Source organism: Carassius carassius, chromosome 7, assembly GCF_963082965.1.
Source record: "Carassius carassius chromosome 7, fCarCar2.1, whole genome shotgun sequence".
In the NCBI taxonomy this organism is placed as follows: Eukaryota; Metazoa; Chordata; class Actinopteri; order Cypriniformes; family Cyprinidae; genus Carassius; species Carassius carassius.
In genome coordinates, this window is record NC_081761.1 from 19,467,858 (window position 1) to 19,484,803 (window position 16,946).

The 16,946-nt window shown below is 35.8% G+C and overlaps 1 protein-coding gene across 2 annotated transcripts in view; it reads right to left on the reverse strand.

Annotated features, from left to right (window-relative positions):
• Window positions 1-16,946, reverse strand: part of LOC132143665 (radixin) — a 200,367-nt gene that overhangs the window by 95,235 nt on the left and 88,186 nt on the right. For both annotated transcript variants that reach the window (XM_059554090.1, XM_059554089.1), the window contains exons 4-5: window positions 5,931-6,026; window positions 3,752-3,874 (exon numbers count right to left, since the gene is read on the reverse strand). In XM_059554090.1, coding sequence (XP_059410073.1) covers window positions 3,752-3,874; window positions 5,931-6,026 — 219 coding nt within the window. The remainder of the gene's footprint in view (window positions 1-3,751; window positions 3,875-5,930; window positions 6,027-16,946) is intronic.

Below are 16,946 nucleotides of genomic sequence, written 5' to 3' on the forward strand. Positions count from 1 at the left end.
AAGTGCTGCCGAAAAACAAATATTCTGTGATAAAGTAATCCATATGAAAACGCGATGTCCATTTTTCACGTCTCCCTTCATTATCTTCTAATGCGACCACGCCCCCGCACTGAATGTGCTATTCAGATTATAATGTTTCACTGAAGAGTGTGGCTTGAATACGCCCAGACAACAGAAGACAACACAGAGAGACTGTTCTTCAAGTTTTTTTATTTTACTGTTTGATTCGCGATGAGAGGAATAAGACATAATTCACCTCAAAAAGATGTGATGTGATTGAGGATTTGGATTTCCTCAGAAAAAAAAAGAATTAAGCACTTTATTCAGCAGAGACCATAAACATGAATAAGTCTCTTTTTATTTATATACTTGTACTAGTTTTCACATAACGTGTAAACATTTTAGTAGTTAGACTTTTTCCAAAGACTTTTTCCAAACTATAATTCCTGTCTAAATATATAATCAAGTGAAACATTATGAAGTTTCAGTAACAATATACAATACTATACCATTTAAAAGCTTGATGTAAATAATATAAATGTAACAAATGTAACTGTAACAAATGTAACAAACAATGCTGTTCTTTCAATTTATCCCCCGTAAAAAACCTGAAAAAATATTCTCCGCTCTTTTCAACATTAATAATAATAATGATGATAATAACAATAAATGTTTTTTTGTAGAAAATAAGATTGTTAAAAGGATTTCTAAAGAATTGTGTGACTGGAGTAATGATGCCAAAAATTCAGTTTGAAAGTCAGCTTTGCTTGTTCCTGATAAACTGTTTAAACTGCACTCCCAAGTGGAGATTAAATTATGTTGTGGGATAATTAAATATATTCTAAATAAACTACAAACATAAAATTATATACATTTATTTTGTCCTCACATTCTTTCTTGTAACTCTTCCCTCTCAGACACACAGCTTACTGAAAGGCTCATTATTCAGCTCATTATGCGGGCCTTTGTCTTCTCAGGTGTAAATCACAATGATATTCATGATAGTTGACGCCTACTCGCATATGACTTTATACAAACAAAAAGTGTCTTAGAAAATTTAAATCAATATATTGTTTTCTTTAAGTGAGTAAGCAAGATGATTTTCACATAATTTAGAAAGAAAAATTCCAAGCTACAAGCTCCAGTTCTCAAAAGTCCCGGGAACCACTGTTCTGTATGTGTTTTATTGCCTTATTCAAGTGATTTAACATTTTTAGTTTTTCACTAACCATGCATAACTTTTTTTTCTCAAAAACACAATAATGTACATACATGCTGCTCACATATTATTATAGCCCAGTATGTGCTGATCACAGTGAGATTAGACTTTAGCCATTTAGATATTTATAATAAACTGAAAAAAGCACAAATGTCAGGGCATGACAAAACTTCTCCAGGCCCCAAAAATACCCTACTCCAGAGGGTTAAGTTGTATTTATTTACAGAGGTTAATGATGTCACACTTGTCCATGTTTGAAGACATTGTGCAGCACAAATGCGTGAATGAATGTTCCGAAGTGAGGTAAACTTCAACAGATTTCCCCCCAGGGAGTAGGGAGCAATGAACACTGTCTAGGGAGCATGTCAATGGAAACACAGTTCATGCACGGAGCTCACTTCTAACGAGCTGGTTATCTGAATTAGGTTTGTTAACAAAAGACCAAAATATGCAGAACTAAATGTTATGCTACTAATTTTTGCTGTGGTTTCGAAATAGTACTTAACATGTTCTTTAAAGGGGCCCTATTATGCTCTTTCACAAAGTCTTGATTTTGTTTTTGGGGTGTACTAGAACAGGCTCTCATACTAGGTTCTCCAAAAAACACATTATTTTTCACATATTTTATATTATTACAACACTTCTCTCCCAAGTCTGGCATGAACTTCTCGAATAGTTCCTGTATCAAATGAACGCCCGCCTTCGAAAATACGAAATGTGCTGTGATTGGTCAGCTGGGCCAGCGTGTGTTGTGATTGGCACCATTCAGCACCTGGTCGGAAAATGTTGGGCCCCTTACCATAGCCACCTACAAGCTTCAGTGTAAACATTGTGTCAAAATCAAATCAATTTGAGTGCAATTTAAACCCGGCTGATTGTAACCACTTTAAGTTCGTCTGCCTTGGGAAAGCTAGCGTGTCTCCGACAGTGATAATACTCATTGCCTTCTTTAGTGTAGCTCAACCAGGTCTCGTCCCATTTGTTGATATTTGTAATATCACAAGTCCCGGAAAATATGCGTTGTAGTCCAAATGAGTTGTTCGATGTAGTTTTATAAAATATATCCTTTTGAACTGGACTTTGAGCTTTGTAACTTTGCAGATCTTTTTTATGTTCAAACAGCAACATTACTGTACAGACTAACTAAAGTTGAAAAAGTGAAAAAGCATAATAGGACCCCTTTAATGGATCTTTTTTTTTTTGCTCATCCAAAAAAAAAACGACCCAATCTGTGACTCAAAATCTGTAATATGATCCGAACCATGAATTGTCTTAATTTGTTATTTGAAGGAAAAAATGCTAACAACTTTTGATCATCGGATTTTTCACAGTGTTCGGATTTTGAAATTCTGTGAGCCTTGAACAAATTTATAAAATTTAGCTCATGTCTTAGCTTCATCCTGGATCTACAACACAAGGACGAATACATGAATGAAAAATAATAAGAATAATCCTAATTCCTAGATTAATCCCTAGGGGCTAGTGCCCTATGTATTGTCTATGCAAATACTCGCTGAGTCCCAAATCGCATACTATCCGTCCTAAATAGTATGCGAAACTAGAATTAGTACGTCCCAAATCATAGTATGTTGAAAAGAGTATTCCAAAGATACCCGGATGGTCTACTATTTCCGGTTAGAATTCGAAGTGCAGATCAATGCACACTCTAATTGCTAATATTGCCCACAACCCATTGCGTGCGGGAGGGAGGAGCTTTGCGATGGCCTTGCGGTGATGTAAACATGGCAGTCGGATGCAGCAGCGGAGATGCGCCCTCAGCTTTTATATTTGAACTTTAAAATAAGTAGCTTTCGTTACACACATTGCACATGAACGTCAGAACCAGCCGCCTCACAAACGACCTGCGTTTGGTTCTACGACGACGCCGCCCTGCTTCTTCACTCCTCAACTTGGTAGAAGAACACATTGTAAAATGTATTGTGAAAAAAAAAGATGAGAAAAATAGATGGGAATAGTAAATAAAATTTTATTGGACATACAAGAATGAATGAAACGTTAACAGTTGTGGTGTGCGTAACTAGGCAACCACGTTGTCGTTCACGTTGCATGACGTCATCAAAGTATGTCCCAGAACGTGCATACTCTTTTGCTACACACTCAAAAGTATGTACTTTTTCCTCACAAAAAAAGTACATACTTTTAGGTCGTAGTATAAGTAGGCGAATTGGGACTCAGCCACTGTCAGTGAACTGCATTTTTAGCCTTTTTTTTTTTTTTACACATTATTTTACTTCCAAATATACGTGTCACTGAAATTTTGGTAATAATAATTATTTGGCTCGGTTCTGTAAGAAAAAAGATTTACTCTCAATGTACAGATGGCCCTTACTTAAAATCAAGTATGCTAAATGGTAGAATTCTGGTGTTTCAAGACTTAAAAATTGCAATTACATTGTTTTGGGTTCAGCATCACTGAAGGTGGTCCATTCTAACACAATATATTATAGTCATTTTCAAAATTAAATAAATACAATTTGATGGCAAGTGTTTGGAGACTAGGTTCCCCAATACCTGTAAGAAGAAGAGACGCTGTGTTATCTCTTGAATCAGCTCTTCAGAAACATCTTCTGGAAAAAACTTTGCCCGGAACTTGAACTGCAGAGGGTTTTCCTTTCTAACATCCTGCTGAGTCACCTGCCAAGTTTTCACAGAAACACATAAAATAATATTCGCCCTGTTGATTTAGGAAATTTGGCAAACACTTTTATCCAAAACGCTGACAATGCATGCAAGGTATACATCTCAGTCCATGCTTTTTCAGAGAAATGAGAGTTGAACCCATGTCCTTGGCATTGCTAGCACCACCATCTACTGTTTGAGCTAATGGAATGCCATATAAGAACTAAATCAAGTATCCAAGCTACTACTTCAACTACTTCCGTAATGCCTCTCTGGGTCTTGAACTTGGTAGTTGCACTGCTGTCTATGGAAGGTCAGAAAGCTTTTTTTAATTTGTGATTTCTGTTCCAATGATGAATGAAGGTCTAACAGGTTTAGGATGACACAAAGGTAATTAATACAATTTTCATTTTTTGGTGAACTAAACCTTTAAGACTGTTTTTGCAAGTTTCCATAGAACTGTTTCTAGAAAAGTTCAGGCTTTTACACACACTTTTACAGCAGAACATCTTTAACCATCTTTTCTTTTTCTTTTTTTGCTGCTGTTGAATAGGAAGCCAGTTAAAACTGCATATCTGAGTTGTAGTGGAATTGTGACTTAATAAGAACGGCAGTACTAGCAAGTAGGGGTGTGTGATATATATAGTCTATGATAATATCATAATAATTGTGTCATAAATATTATGTAAAAACCATTCAAACCACACCTACAGAGTGCATGCATTCATTACGTGAAATCTAGACTAGTGAGCGCGTTTAAAGTGAGTTCTTTCACTGTACATTCACTACATTTAGAATGGGCACAAAATTGAAGACATGGGGGCAGAAAATGTATATAGGCCATTTATACCACTTCAACGTTTTACGTCTCTGAGCAACATGACGGTGATTCGTTCCTAAATGAATCAGCTGTTAAAATGATTTGGTTCAATCGCAATGACTCACTTATTAACAGTGACTTGCTGCAACCTGGTGGTTTTAACTTCACATTTCAAGTATCTTTTATTATTTAAATAATTTCAAATATCGGTATTTAATGTTTTATGTTTAAAATATCAAAATATGATTTATGCATTTGTTATTGCAGGTTAAAGGCATTAGGGATGGGACGGTATGAAAATTTAATATCACGATTATAGTGACTAAAATTATCACGATTATCAATATTATCACGGTTTTGTTGAAACGAGATGAAAGTGTTCAAAAATAGTTGATGCTCACACTGAAAACATTTCAGCAAGTTTTATATTTAATAATCAACAAACAACTAATAAAACAAGCAACTCTATGCACTTAATTTAAAGAAAGATTAAATTCTGTGGCATTTCCTTCCTTACAATGAAAAGTGTAGAAGCATAGAAAAGCATAGAAAAGTCACTGACTTTCGCCATTCCTTCTCGAAAAAAAAACAAAAAAAACATTGTGCGCTGCGCTTGCGTCAGACTGTTGCTGGCTGGACATGATTTAATAGTGAGTTATTAAAACCGCGATAATCAAACACGGTTTTAATGATAATTCATTTTTAAACGATATTACTAACCTTCAGCACATTTTATCACGGTTATCAATAAAACCGGTTATCGTCCCATCCCTAAAAGGCATTCATGTCTTGCATTAAACAGTGTGTATATGCATCTAAATGCCACTTTAGATGTGGCTTCTGTTTTCTCTGCATTGCAAAGATGAATTTTGTTGATGCTGATTTTATTTGATTGGTAACGGCCCAAAAGTATTAATATTCTAATTCACTGATTAAATGTTAGAATTTGACTCAAAAGATAATGGACACTTTTAGAAAAAAATGGCTTTATAAAGGTAAAAATCCCCATAAAATGTAAAAAACAGTTTAAATTTATTGGAAAATACTAATTTCTGTGAACTGACCACCACACAGAATATGAAGAATATCATAAACTTTACGACAGTCCTTAAGGTTCCAGAACAATAACATGCTGCAAAATAAAGTCTAATTATTGTTATTGATAAAACCCCAGAAAACATTTAGATATTTTGTCAATATCGCAGACCCTTACTAGAAAGAGACATGGAAAAGTGGGAGGGAAAGCCTTACCTTTTTATTCAGCTTCAGCCATGTTGTGTAGCCTTTACTGTCCACGTACTGCAGACCGAAAAACCAGACCTCTCGCAGACCTACCGTCTTCACCACCTGCAGGATGACCATGAACCAATTAATCTTTCAAAAATGAACATAAATGTGGAAGAGCTGAAATATATGTATTTTTTAAAAACATCGAAGGTACCATTTCTGAATGAAACTATACAATATTAAAGACATGCTAAATTATATACGAGTTCTTCAAAATGAAGATAAATAAGAATAAAAGAATGAACACATGAGAACCATATGCTGTTCTAGTCAAGTCAAGTCACCTTTATTTATATAGCGCTTTAAACAAAATACATTGCGTCAAAGCAACTGAACAACATTCATTATGAAAATAGTGTGTCAATAATGCAAAATGACAGTTAAAGGCAGTTCATCATTGAATTCAGTGATGTCTTCTCTGTTCAGTCTAAATAGTGTCTGTGCATTTATTTGCAATCAAGTCAATGATATCGCTGTAGATGAAGTGACCCCCAACTAATCAAGCCAGAGGCGACGGCAGCAAAGAAACGAAACTCCATCGGTGACAGAATGGAGAAAAAACCTTGGGAGAAACCAGGCTCAGTTGGGGGGCAAGTTCTCCTCTGACCAGACCAGGCCCGGCGTCAAGGGGGGGCTTAGCCAGCCAGGTGCATGGATCGGCTGTGTTCTCAGGTCCTGTGATTTGGTGTCTTGCATGTGGTTACATCATGCTCATTGGAATCAGCTGCTAATCAGTCCCCGCACCAGGTGTCTCACATTACCGTCAGCTACATATACTCACCTCATTCTCTCCTTCCTTGTCTGATAGTTGTTCCGGATGTTGGACTGTCTTGTTGGGTTGTCTTGGTCTTGTTCGTGTTGGATGGTTTATTTCGCCGTTGATCGTCACTGGATTGTATTCATCACGGGAGATTCACGCCACGTCATCACCAGCCATCAAGCCACTGCGCCACCCAGCCGAGAGATAACATCATCACCCACGGAGTTCATCATTGTCTTCACGGAGTTTGTGTTCACCGTATTTGTCGTCAATAAATATATGTTCACACTGCTTTTGCTTCCTATCACATTCATTACCATCACAGTATGCTCATTATACCATGGTGTCATACTGGTTTCCTTGACCTTCCTTAAGCGTAAAGGAGCAACTTTATTTAAAATGCTAGAAAAGAGAGAGTCCATAGTTTCTGTTACATCATCAAGCTGTTCTGAGGATTTGGATATGCTAAGGAATTCGGATACATCAGGAAGATAACTTAAAAAGCAGTCTTTTGTGGTAGAAGTGATGGTTCTTCCATACTTGTAACAAGAAGTAGAATTTACAATTTTGGCTATATGAAGTTTGCACAAAACTAAATAATGATCTGAGATATCATCACTTGGCTGCATAATTTCAACACTATCAACATCAATTCCATGTGACAGTATTAAATCTAGAGTATGATTATGACAATGAGTAGGTCCTGAAACGTGTGGTCTAACCACAATAGAGTTCAGAATGTCTATAAATGCTGATCCCAATGCATCTTTTTCATTATCAACATGGATATTAAAATCATCAACTATTAAAACTTTATCTGCAGCCAGAACTAACTTGGATGTAAAATCACCAAACTCTTTAATAAAGTCTGTATGGTGCCCTGGTGGCCTGTATACAGTAGCCTATACAAACATAACAGGGGATTTATCATTAACATTTGTTTCTCTGGATAATGTTATATGAAGCACCATTACTTCAAACGAGTTATACTTGAAGCCTGCCCTCTGAGAAATCCTGAAAACGCTGTTATAAATTGAAGCAACACCTCCACCTTTGCCTTTTAGACGCGGCTCATGTTTCTAACAGTAATCTTGGGGGGTGGACTCATTTAAAATAATGTAATCATCAGGTTTTAGCCAGGTTTCTGTCAAACAGAGCACATCTAGATTATGATCAGTGATCATATTTACAAAAAGTGTTTTCGTAGAAAGGGATCTGATATTCAATAAGCCAAGCTTTAACATTTGTTTATCTGTATTGCATCTGTTTTTTATTTGTTGAACCTCAATTAAATTGTTAATCTTAGCCAACCTTATCCAGCCATTGAGTGATGACAATCTGCTATGCATCTCTTCACCACGGTAAGCAGGGAGGGGCCCAGAGCATATTACAGTGTCTGACATCATGCTTGCAAGTTCACACACCTCTTTAATGTTATTTTTAGTGATCTCAGATTGGCAAAGTCGAACATCATTAGCGCCGGCATGAATAACAAACTTACTGTATTTACGTTTAGCATTAGCCAGCACTTTTAAATTTGCCAAAATTTAATTTTAAATTTGCCCCCCCCCCCCCAAACCTGGCACATGAGAACATACAAATGTAATTAGGCCTAAATAAGTACAATGAGATATAAAATGTGATGTGTAATTTCAATTAAAAGTTTAAAAACAAAACATTACTTCTTTTAAATTGAATCAAGTCACGGGAGTGGTTGGAATACTCCGTGGAAGCAGATGCTGAATTTTGTTTTCCATGCAGTAAATACTTAATATCTCCATCAGACAACGCTTTCACTGTAAAGGGCTTCAGTGATTGGAAACATGCTGTAGAGGCGGGAAATTTTTATTTATTTAGCTATATTATAGAATGCATAATTTGTTTATTGTTAAAATAAGGTTACTTTCCCGCCAAGCAATACGAAATGCCTCTAGTTTTGTTTTCCTCCAGCTGCGCTCCATTTTTCGGGCTGCTCTCTTTAGGGTGAGTATGCTCATTATACCATGGTGTCATACTGGTTTCCTTGACCTTCCTTAAGCGTAAAGGAGCAACTTTATTTAAAATGCTAGAAAAGAGAGAGTCCATAGTTTCTGTTACATCATCAAGCTGTTCTGAGGATTTGGATATGCTAAGGAATTTGGATACATCAGGAAGATGACTTAAAAAGCAGTCTTTTGTGGTAGAAGTGATGGTTCTTCCATACTTGTAACAAGAAGTAGAATTTACAATTTTGGCTATATGAAGTTTGCACAAAACTAAATAATGATCTGAGATATCATCACTTGGCTGCATAATTTCAACACTATCAACATCAATTCCATGTGACAGTATTAAATCTAGAGTATGATTATGACAATGAGTAGGTCCTGAAACGTGTGGTCTAACCCCAATAGAGTTCAGAATGTCTATAAATGCTGATCCCAATGCATCTTTTTCATTATCAACATGGATATTAAAATCATCAACTATTAAAACTTTATCTGCAGCCAGAACTAACTTGGATGTAAAATCACCAAACTCTTTAATAAAGTCTGTATGGTGCCCTGGTGGCCTGTATACAGTAGCCTATACAAACATAACAGGGGATTTATCATTAACATTTGTTTCTCTGGATAATGTTATATGAAGCACCATTACTTCAAACGAGTTATACTTGAAGCCTGCCCTCTGAGAAATCCTGAAAACGCTGTTATAAATTGAAGCAACACCTCCACCTTTGCCTTTTAGACGCGGCTCATGTTTCTAACAGTAATCTTGGGGGGTGGACTCATTTAAAATAATGTAATCATCAGGTTTTAGCCAGGTTTCTGTCAAACAGAGCACATCTAGATTATGATCAGGGATCATATTTACAAAAAGTGTTTTCGTAGAAAGGGATCTGATATTCAATAAGCCAAGCTTTAACATTTGTTTATCTGTATTGCATCTGTTTTTTATTTGTTGAACCTCAATTAAATTGTTAATCTTAGCCAACCTTATCCAGCCATTGAGTGATGACAATCTGCTATGCATCTCATCACCACGGTAAGCAGGGAGGGGCCCAGAGCATATTACAGTGTCTGACATCATGCTTGCAAGTTCACACACCTCTTTAATGTTATTTTTAGTGATCTCAGATTGGCAAAGTCAAACATCATTAGCGCCGGCATGAATAACAAACTTACTGTATTTACGTTTAGCATTAGCCAGCACTTTTAAATTTGCCAAAATGTCAGGCGCTCTGGCTCCCGGTAAAAATTTGACTATGGTGGCTGGTGTCTCTATATTCATGTTCCGTACAATAGAATTGCCAATAACTAGAGCACTTGCATCAGGTTTCTCAGTGGGTGCATCACTGAGTGGGGAGAACCTGTTTAATGTTTTGATCGGAACAGAAGAGCGGTGTTTTGACCCACGACTACGCTGCCTCACTGTCACCCAGTTGCCCTGTTGCAGGGGCTCTGTTGCCGGAACCGAACAATGTACAGGAATCCCTGAGCTAGACACATCCAAATCCGTATCTAAAGCCATAACTTTCTTACGGTCCTCAATTAAAATTTGGATGCGTGTCTCTAATTCTGAAATCTTCTCTGTCAGACTAACTATTTCCCTGCATTTATCACATGTGAATCCCTCATCAGCGACAGAGATAGATAAACTGTACATGTGGCAAGAGGTGCAAATAACAATAGCAGGAGAAGCCATTACTCACCGTGCTTGATGAAATATTCTTACCACAGTTGTTTGATGAAAAACTGGAGCAAGAGAGAGGAGAGGAGAAAAGAAACCAGCGATAGGTTCGAATGAAAACGCTAATGACAAGCTAACGAGTGCTAATGCAATGCAGGTGTACTGCACTTACGGATATAAAAGTGAACATTCAAAATTAATCTGATAAGATTGATCGATATTATCAGAAATATGGTGTGAATTAAGTTATATTTTATCACTATCAAAAAAACAGAGAGTGAAAAAAAAAAAAAACGCTACACGGAGCTACGATCAACTACAGCAAGGCCAACAGGAAGCAAAGAAAACACTGTCCAACAGCGACACCCGCCTCTAAACAGGCAACAATCATTCAACACAATTATAGTGGGAAAGGTCTATTCAGAAAGCCCTGTTCACATCAGTCAATAAGGTCAGAAAGTTTTTGAGGTAAGGTCTCTTTTTCCCCCTCATTATTATAAATGATATATCTAAACAAAATAATTATTATTTTGGTGAAGCTGTGCGCTTGAATTTGTCATGGCATCATCCTATGCAATGTGGTGAATTATTAATTGCTCATAGGGTATTTTAGTAATTTAAATAGGTTATCTTAATATATTGATTAATGACATTGTATTATAATCGCATATTACACCACCACCCACATATATACTTCCTTTTAATTCTCGTTGTCAGTGCAGGCTTGTTTAGCTTAATACTGACCGTTATGAAAAGTGAATGGTGTAGCCTGCATAAAAAATCCTTGAACATAAAACAACAGGACAAAAATGTAGTTGATGACTAGACATAATAATTTCATGACTCTAGAAACTAGAAGGACAATCGTGTTATTCAGCTGCAGACAGTTCAGTGTTGGTTCAGTTCACCTCATTAACCTGTTAGCCAGCACCCCGACGCCCTCGTCCTGAAAGCCCATAAACTAGCACGTGTCTGTTTACGAATAGATTAAATGAAACGGGACAAATTTAATCTTGACAAACTATGTATCATTATAAAGATCTAAGCCTCAAGCATCGACGATAGATCGCTGTTTTTCAATGGAAAGCTTATAAAGACTTTATTTGCTACATTTGTGTAAGCAGTACACATAAAAACATGAGCAATGGAAACGCTGTACATACCAGATTCGTCGTAATGACGAGTCATAAACACATCCACAGCTGAGTCTGTTATGGAATAACTCACGGTCGGAAATTGCGTCTTGGTAGTAAAAAAAAACGGCATAGTTTTGCAGCATACAGTGTCACAAACAGAATGAGACAATCCACCGGAAAAAAAGAATAAATGAAAGATAGGCGAAAGATAGTATATTTGAGTTATTACCATCTGTGTAAGTGGCCATCAGCACATCAGCACTTATTTGCATTGTAATTCATAGTTAATGCTGCATTTCTAGCAATCTCAGGATTTTCTGTAACTGGCAAACAAAGTTAAATATTTTTTGTTTTGTTGTTGTTGTTCTTATTTTTCTTACTCAAATATTCTTATTGTATTTTTCTAGTGCTCAAATAAATCACTTATATGTCGTCTAAGTTACTTTCTAGTGTTTTATAATGGAAAAAAATCTATGCAGTGGTATGTTTAATGACTAAATAGTTTGTAGAAGCCTTCAATACTGTTGGTAAATATGTTTTTATATATATTTATTTTTTATATATATCTCATAAAAATATTTGCAGGAGTCTCATTTTTCATGATATCTTATTCAGATTTGAAATAGAAACTCATGAGACGTGACTTTGAACCCATTACTTTTCTAGATTGCTCCAGGTATCTTTTCATGTATTTTCATATCAAATAAAAAATATTTAAGTGTGGTAAAAAAAAATTCAAGGCACTTCATTGTCTATAACTTTTAATATTTTTGAGCATTATCAAATCTGGTTGATAAAAAGTGAAGCCCAAAGGGTTTTCTTTCCAAAGACACCAAAATTATGTTTGTAACACACAATAGGAAAGTAGGAAACTGTTACAATTATAAGTTTGATAGAGCACTTTCAGCTGTGAGTCCCATAATGGGGGGTGCTGGCTAACAGGTTAAGTGTTGTGAAGCTCTGAAATTTAAGGGGAATAAATATTTTTGTATTTCAAATAGTGCTGTTAAAATTAGTGCATTAACACAGGTGACTACTATTTACATTTTAACTCATTAAAAATATTTAATGCAATTAAGGCAGGGGAAGAGCTAGAGTTGCCCACCCCACTCACAACTGCTGTTTACAAGTGCATTTAATTGGACACAGAATGCATTACGACCACACCAAATGGGAGACATTTCAGACGTGCTCTCCACTTCACTTCAGCGCCAGACGTGAGTCAAACGAGTGTGGAAACCATATTGTGCTCTTCAATTGCACACACAAAGGTGCCGGCGCACATTGTAGCATGTATAAAATCAAATCAAATCGCGAATGAAACTACAAGCATGCAATGTCGTGGTCAGTTAAGTCATGAAGCTACCAAAAAGGCGATTAAAACTGCCAAATAAATGTGCATGCATGTAATAGATTTTTAATGAGTCACATTTAAGAACATGTCTCTGAAATGGTTTTCAAAACTGTCCTGGAGCAGCCCAGCACTGTCTCACTCATCTAACACAACCGATTTAACTCATAAGGTTGGGTGATATGAGCAAAATTTTTTATTTTTTGGCTGAATCACTATATACGGTATATACTGCATCTCAGTATCTTGTACATTTTGGTGTGTGTGTGTGTTTGTGTGTATATATATATATATATATATATATATACACAATCTACAATATCATACAAATACACTTGTTGGTTTAAAAATTTATACATTTCACATTTATTGTCCAACTGCAAATATTTCAGCAAAATTTTATTTATAATTATAGCACTCCTACTATTATTGTGCTCAGTCTGTTTGGCGCATATATGCGCCAAAATGCTCATTCTAAAATAAGCCTGTGAAGCTTAGCAAAAATTCAAAAAGTAGAGGGCTTATACATTTCTGACAGCAAAATTTTAATATTTTTATGACATTCTAACATTTTCAGATGGAGAGTATACCAGTGAAATGTAAATAATGCAATTAAACACATTAATAATCTCAAACACATTAAACAGGGCGAGCAGCGTCTCTGAGCGGCACACACAGCCTTTCGTTTAGAGCATCTGATGGGGTGCGCTGTTTTAACTATACATAACATAACTATGAACTATACTGTATCTTACAAGTTTTTAAAACCCTTAATATAAATCTAGTCACATGTTTAGAATAGGCCTGTTGCGATAGTCGATAAATCAATTAATCCCACGATAAAAAAAATGAGCTTGATAATTTTTTTGGCCGCGATAATTTATTTTTTCAATTTTTATTGAAAAAATTTAACATGTCATGATGTGGGGTTGGTTTGGAGCACAGCCTGTGGACAGCCCATGGCAGAAAACATCTCTCCGATGGCACAGATGTCCCGGGAATAAAGAGATAATGTCTCGCTAGAGTGGCCAGCTTTGTGAAGCGGCTTTCAGTTGCTTGTGGATGTTTGCGTATCAAGTGATACATCATTGTACTTGCACTACTGCTTTATTTTAATACCGCATAGCATATTAAGCAAGTAACTTCATTGCCCTTTCTCCTTTCTCTCGCTTCATTTGGCTTGCTCAGCTAAATATGTCTTTAAGCGTGTGGTTGCGTGTGTCAATGCGCCCAGAGAGACTGAGACACACACACACGCACGTGTGCTTGGGCGTTGCTAAGCATCCATCAGCTACAATCTCGGTTACAACAAGGAGATTTCAGTAATGGATTTCCACCACCGAAAAACCCTTGCTATAACTCTGCTACAATATTTATTTATGAAGAAAGTTAAAAACTCTGCAGTATTTGGGTGCACCCCATTTTTATAAAACTGGGAATTTCACCCCAAAGAAAGCTGATTGAGTTGGTTCTTTTCACATGACCTGGTACGCCTGCGTCATTCTGAAAAGCTGGGATGTTTTTAACTAGATGCGGTGTGGACAGGCCTGGAAAAAACGAGCGTGTGCGCTTCCATTATGAGCGTGCATACCGCATTTTAAAATAACGAACCTGAGCAGTTGTGAACGGCCCTTTCATCAATCAAAATGTTTACTTTCGGTTAACAGTAAAACGATCAATATGAGCATCCCTAACTAGCATATAAACATAATATAACATACTAAATTAATTAATTTTAAGCCACACAAAGTCAACATGTTGGTATTTCTTGCTCTGAATCTGCCATAAAATAAAATAAAAGTTTACTGATCTTTGAAAAGGTGTACCTGCGTTGTTACGCCATTATCATTATATTAGTTGAAACTTAGTCTTAGAATGACAATATTATTGTTTATCGCGATAATTTCTTGGACAATTTCGTCCAGCAAAATTTGTTATCGTGACAGCCCTAGTTTAGAACCAACTGGATGATGCACTTTCTCTGCAGCAGCTCAGTTTGTGTCCTCCAATATATTTTATAGTCTTCATATCAAACTATTGTATATCGATATAAACGGTATTGCCTCATACAGTATCGCTTAAAAAAAAAAAAAAAAAAAAAAAAAAAATACATATATATATACATACCACCCAGCTCAAACTCGTCAGCTCATTAATAGAGACTTTAACCCTCTGAGGTCTAAGGGTATTTTTGGGGCCTTGAAAAGTTTTGTCATGCCCTGACATTTGTGCTTTTTTCAGTTTCTTATAAACATCTAAATGGCTAAAGTCTAATCTCACTGTAATCCACACAAATTGGGCTATAATAATATGTGAGCAGCATGTATGTACATGATTGTGTTTTTGAGAAAAAAATGTTATGCATGGTTAGTGAAAAACTAAAAATGTTAAATCACTTGAATAAGGCCAAAAAACACATACAGAACATTGGTTACCGGGACTTTTGAGAACTGGAGCTTTTCTTTCTAAACTATGTGAAAATCATATTGTTTACTCACTTACAGAAAACAATATATTGATTAAAATTTTCTAAGACACGCTTTGTTTGGTAAAAGTCATATGCGAGTAGGCATCAACTATCATGAATATCAAAGACCCGCATAATGAGAGTGGAAGAGTTACAAGAAAGAATGTGAGGACAAAATAAATGTATATAATTTTATGTTTGTAGTAAATTTTAAATATATTTAATTATTCTACAACATAATTTAATATTCACTTGCGAGTGCAGTTAAACAGTTTATTAGTAACAATCAAAGCTGACTTTCAAAGCTGAATTTTTCGCATCATTACTCCAGTCACACAATCCTTCAGAAATCCTTTTAACAATCAGATTTTCTACACACACACACACACACACACACACACACACACACACACACAAAAACATTTATTGTTACTAGTATCATTATTATTATTATTATTATTATTAACCTGTTAGCCAGCACCCCCCATTATGGGACTCACAGCTGAAAGTGCTCTAACTAACTTATAATTGTAACAGTTTCCTACTTCAGTGTGTTACAAACATAATTTTGGTGTCTTTGGAAAGAAGACACTATGGGCTTTACTTTTTATCAACCAGATTTGATAATGCTCAAAAATATTAAAAGTTATAGAAACTGAAGTATTTTTTTATTTGATATAAAAATACATGAAATGAGTCCTGGAGCAATCTAGAAAAGTAATGGGTTGAAAGCCACATGTCTCATGAGTTTCTATTTCAAATCTGAATAAAATATCATGAAAAATGAGACTCCTGCAAATATTTTTCTGAGACTATGTCTACACCCCCCACCCCCCAAATATAGGAAAATATATTTCCCAATAGTATTGAAGGCTACAAACTATTTAGTCAGTAAACATACCACTGCATAGTTTTTTTTTTTCAATTATAAAACACTAAATAGAAACTTAGACATCATATAAGTGATTTATTTTAGCACTAGAAAAATACAATAAGAATAATTTAAGAAAAATAAAAAAAGATCTAACTTTGTTTGCCAATTACAGAAAATCCTGAGATTGTAATAAAATGCAGCATTTACAGTGTATTACAATGCAAATAAGTGCTGATGTGCTGATGGCCACTTATACAGATGGCAATAACACAAATGTGCCATAAAGTAAATAATCGACTCTCTCGATTCACTTTGATAGCCGTGATCATGCAGTAATAGCGAGCTGATTGGGGCTGATTTGCACTTAAACAGATGGTAATCATGCAGATACATTCACATTCAACATAAAACACACTCTCACATATATAAAAACTGTTGAAAAATAAAACAAACAAAGAAAAAGGCGATCGCTATAAGTTCCGCCTCTATCAGCTGACAGGTGCGTCAAAGCGGGTCACGAGGGAGCGCCAAAATTCAAATAAACTATCTTTCGCCTGTCTTTCATTCATTCTTTATTCCGGTGGATTGTCTCATTCTGTTTGTGACACTGTATGCTGCAAAACTATGGCTGTTTTTTTTACTACCAAGACGCAGTTTCCGACCGTGAGTTATTCCATAACGGACGCAAACAGTTCTGTCGCTGAAGAACTGAAATGTAAACAA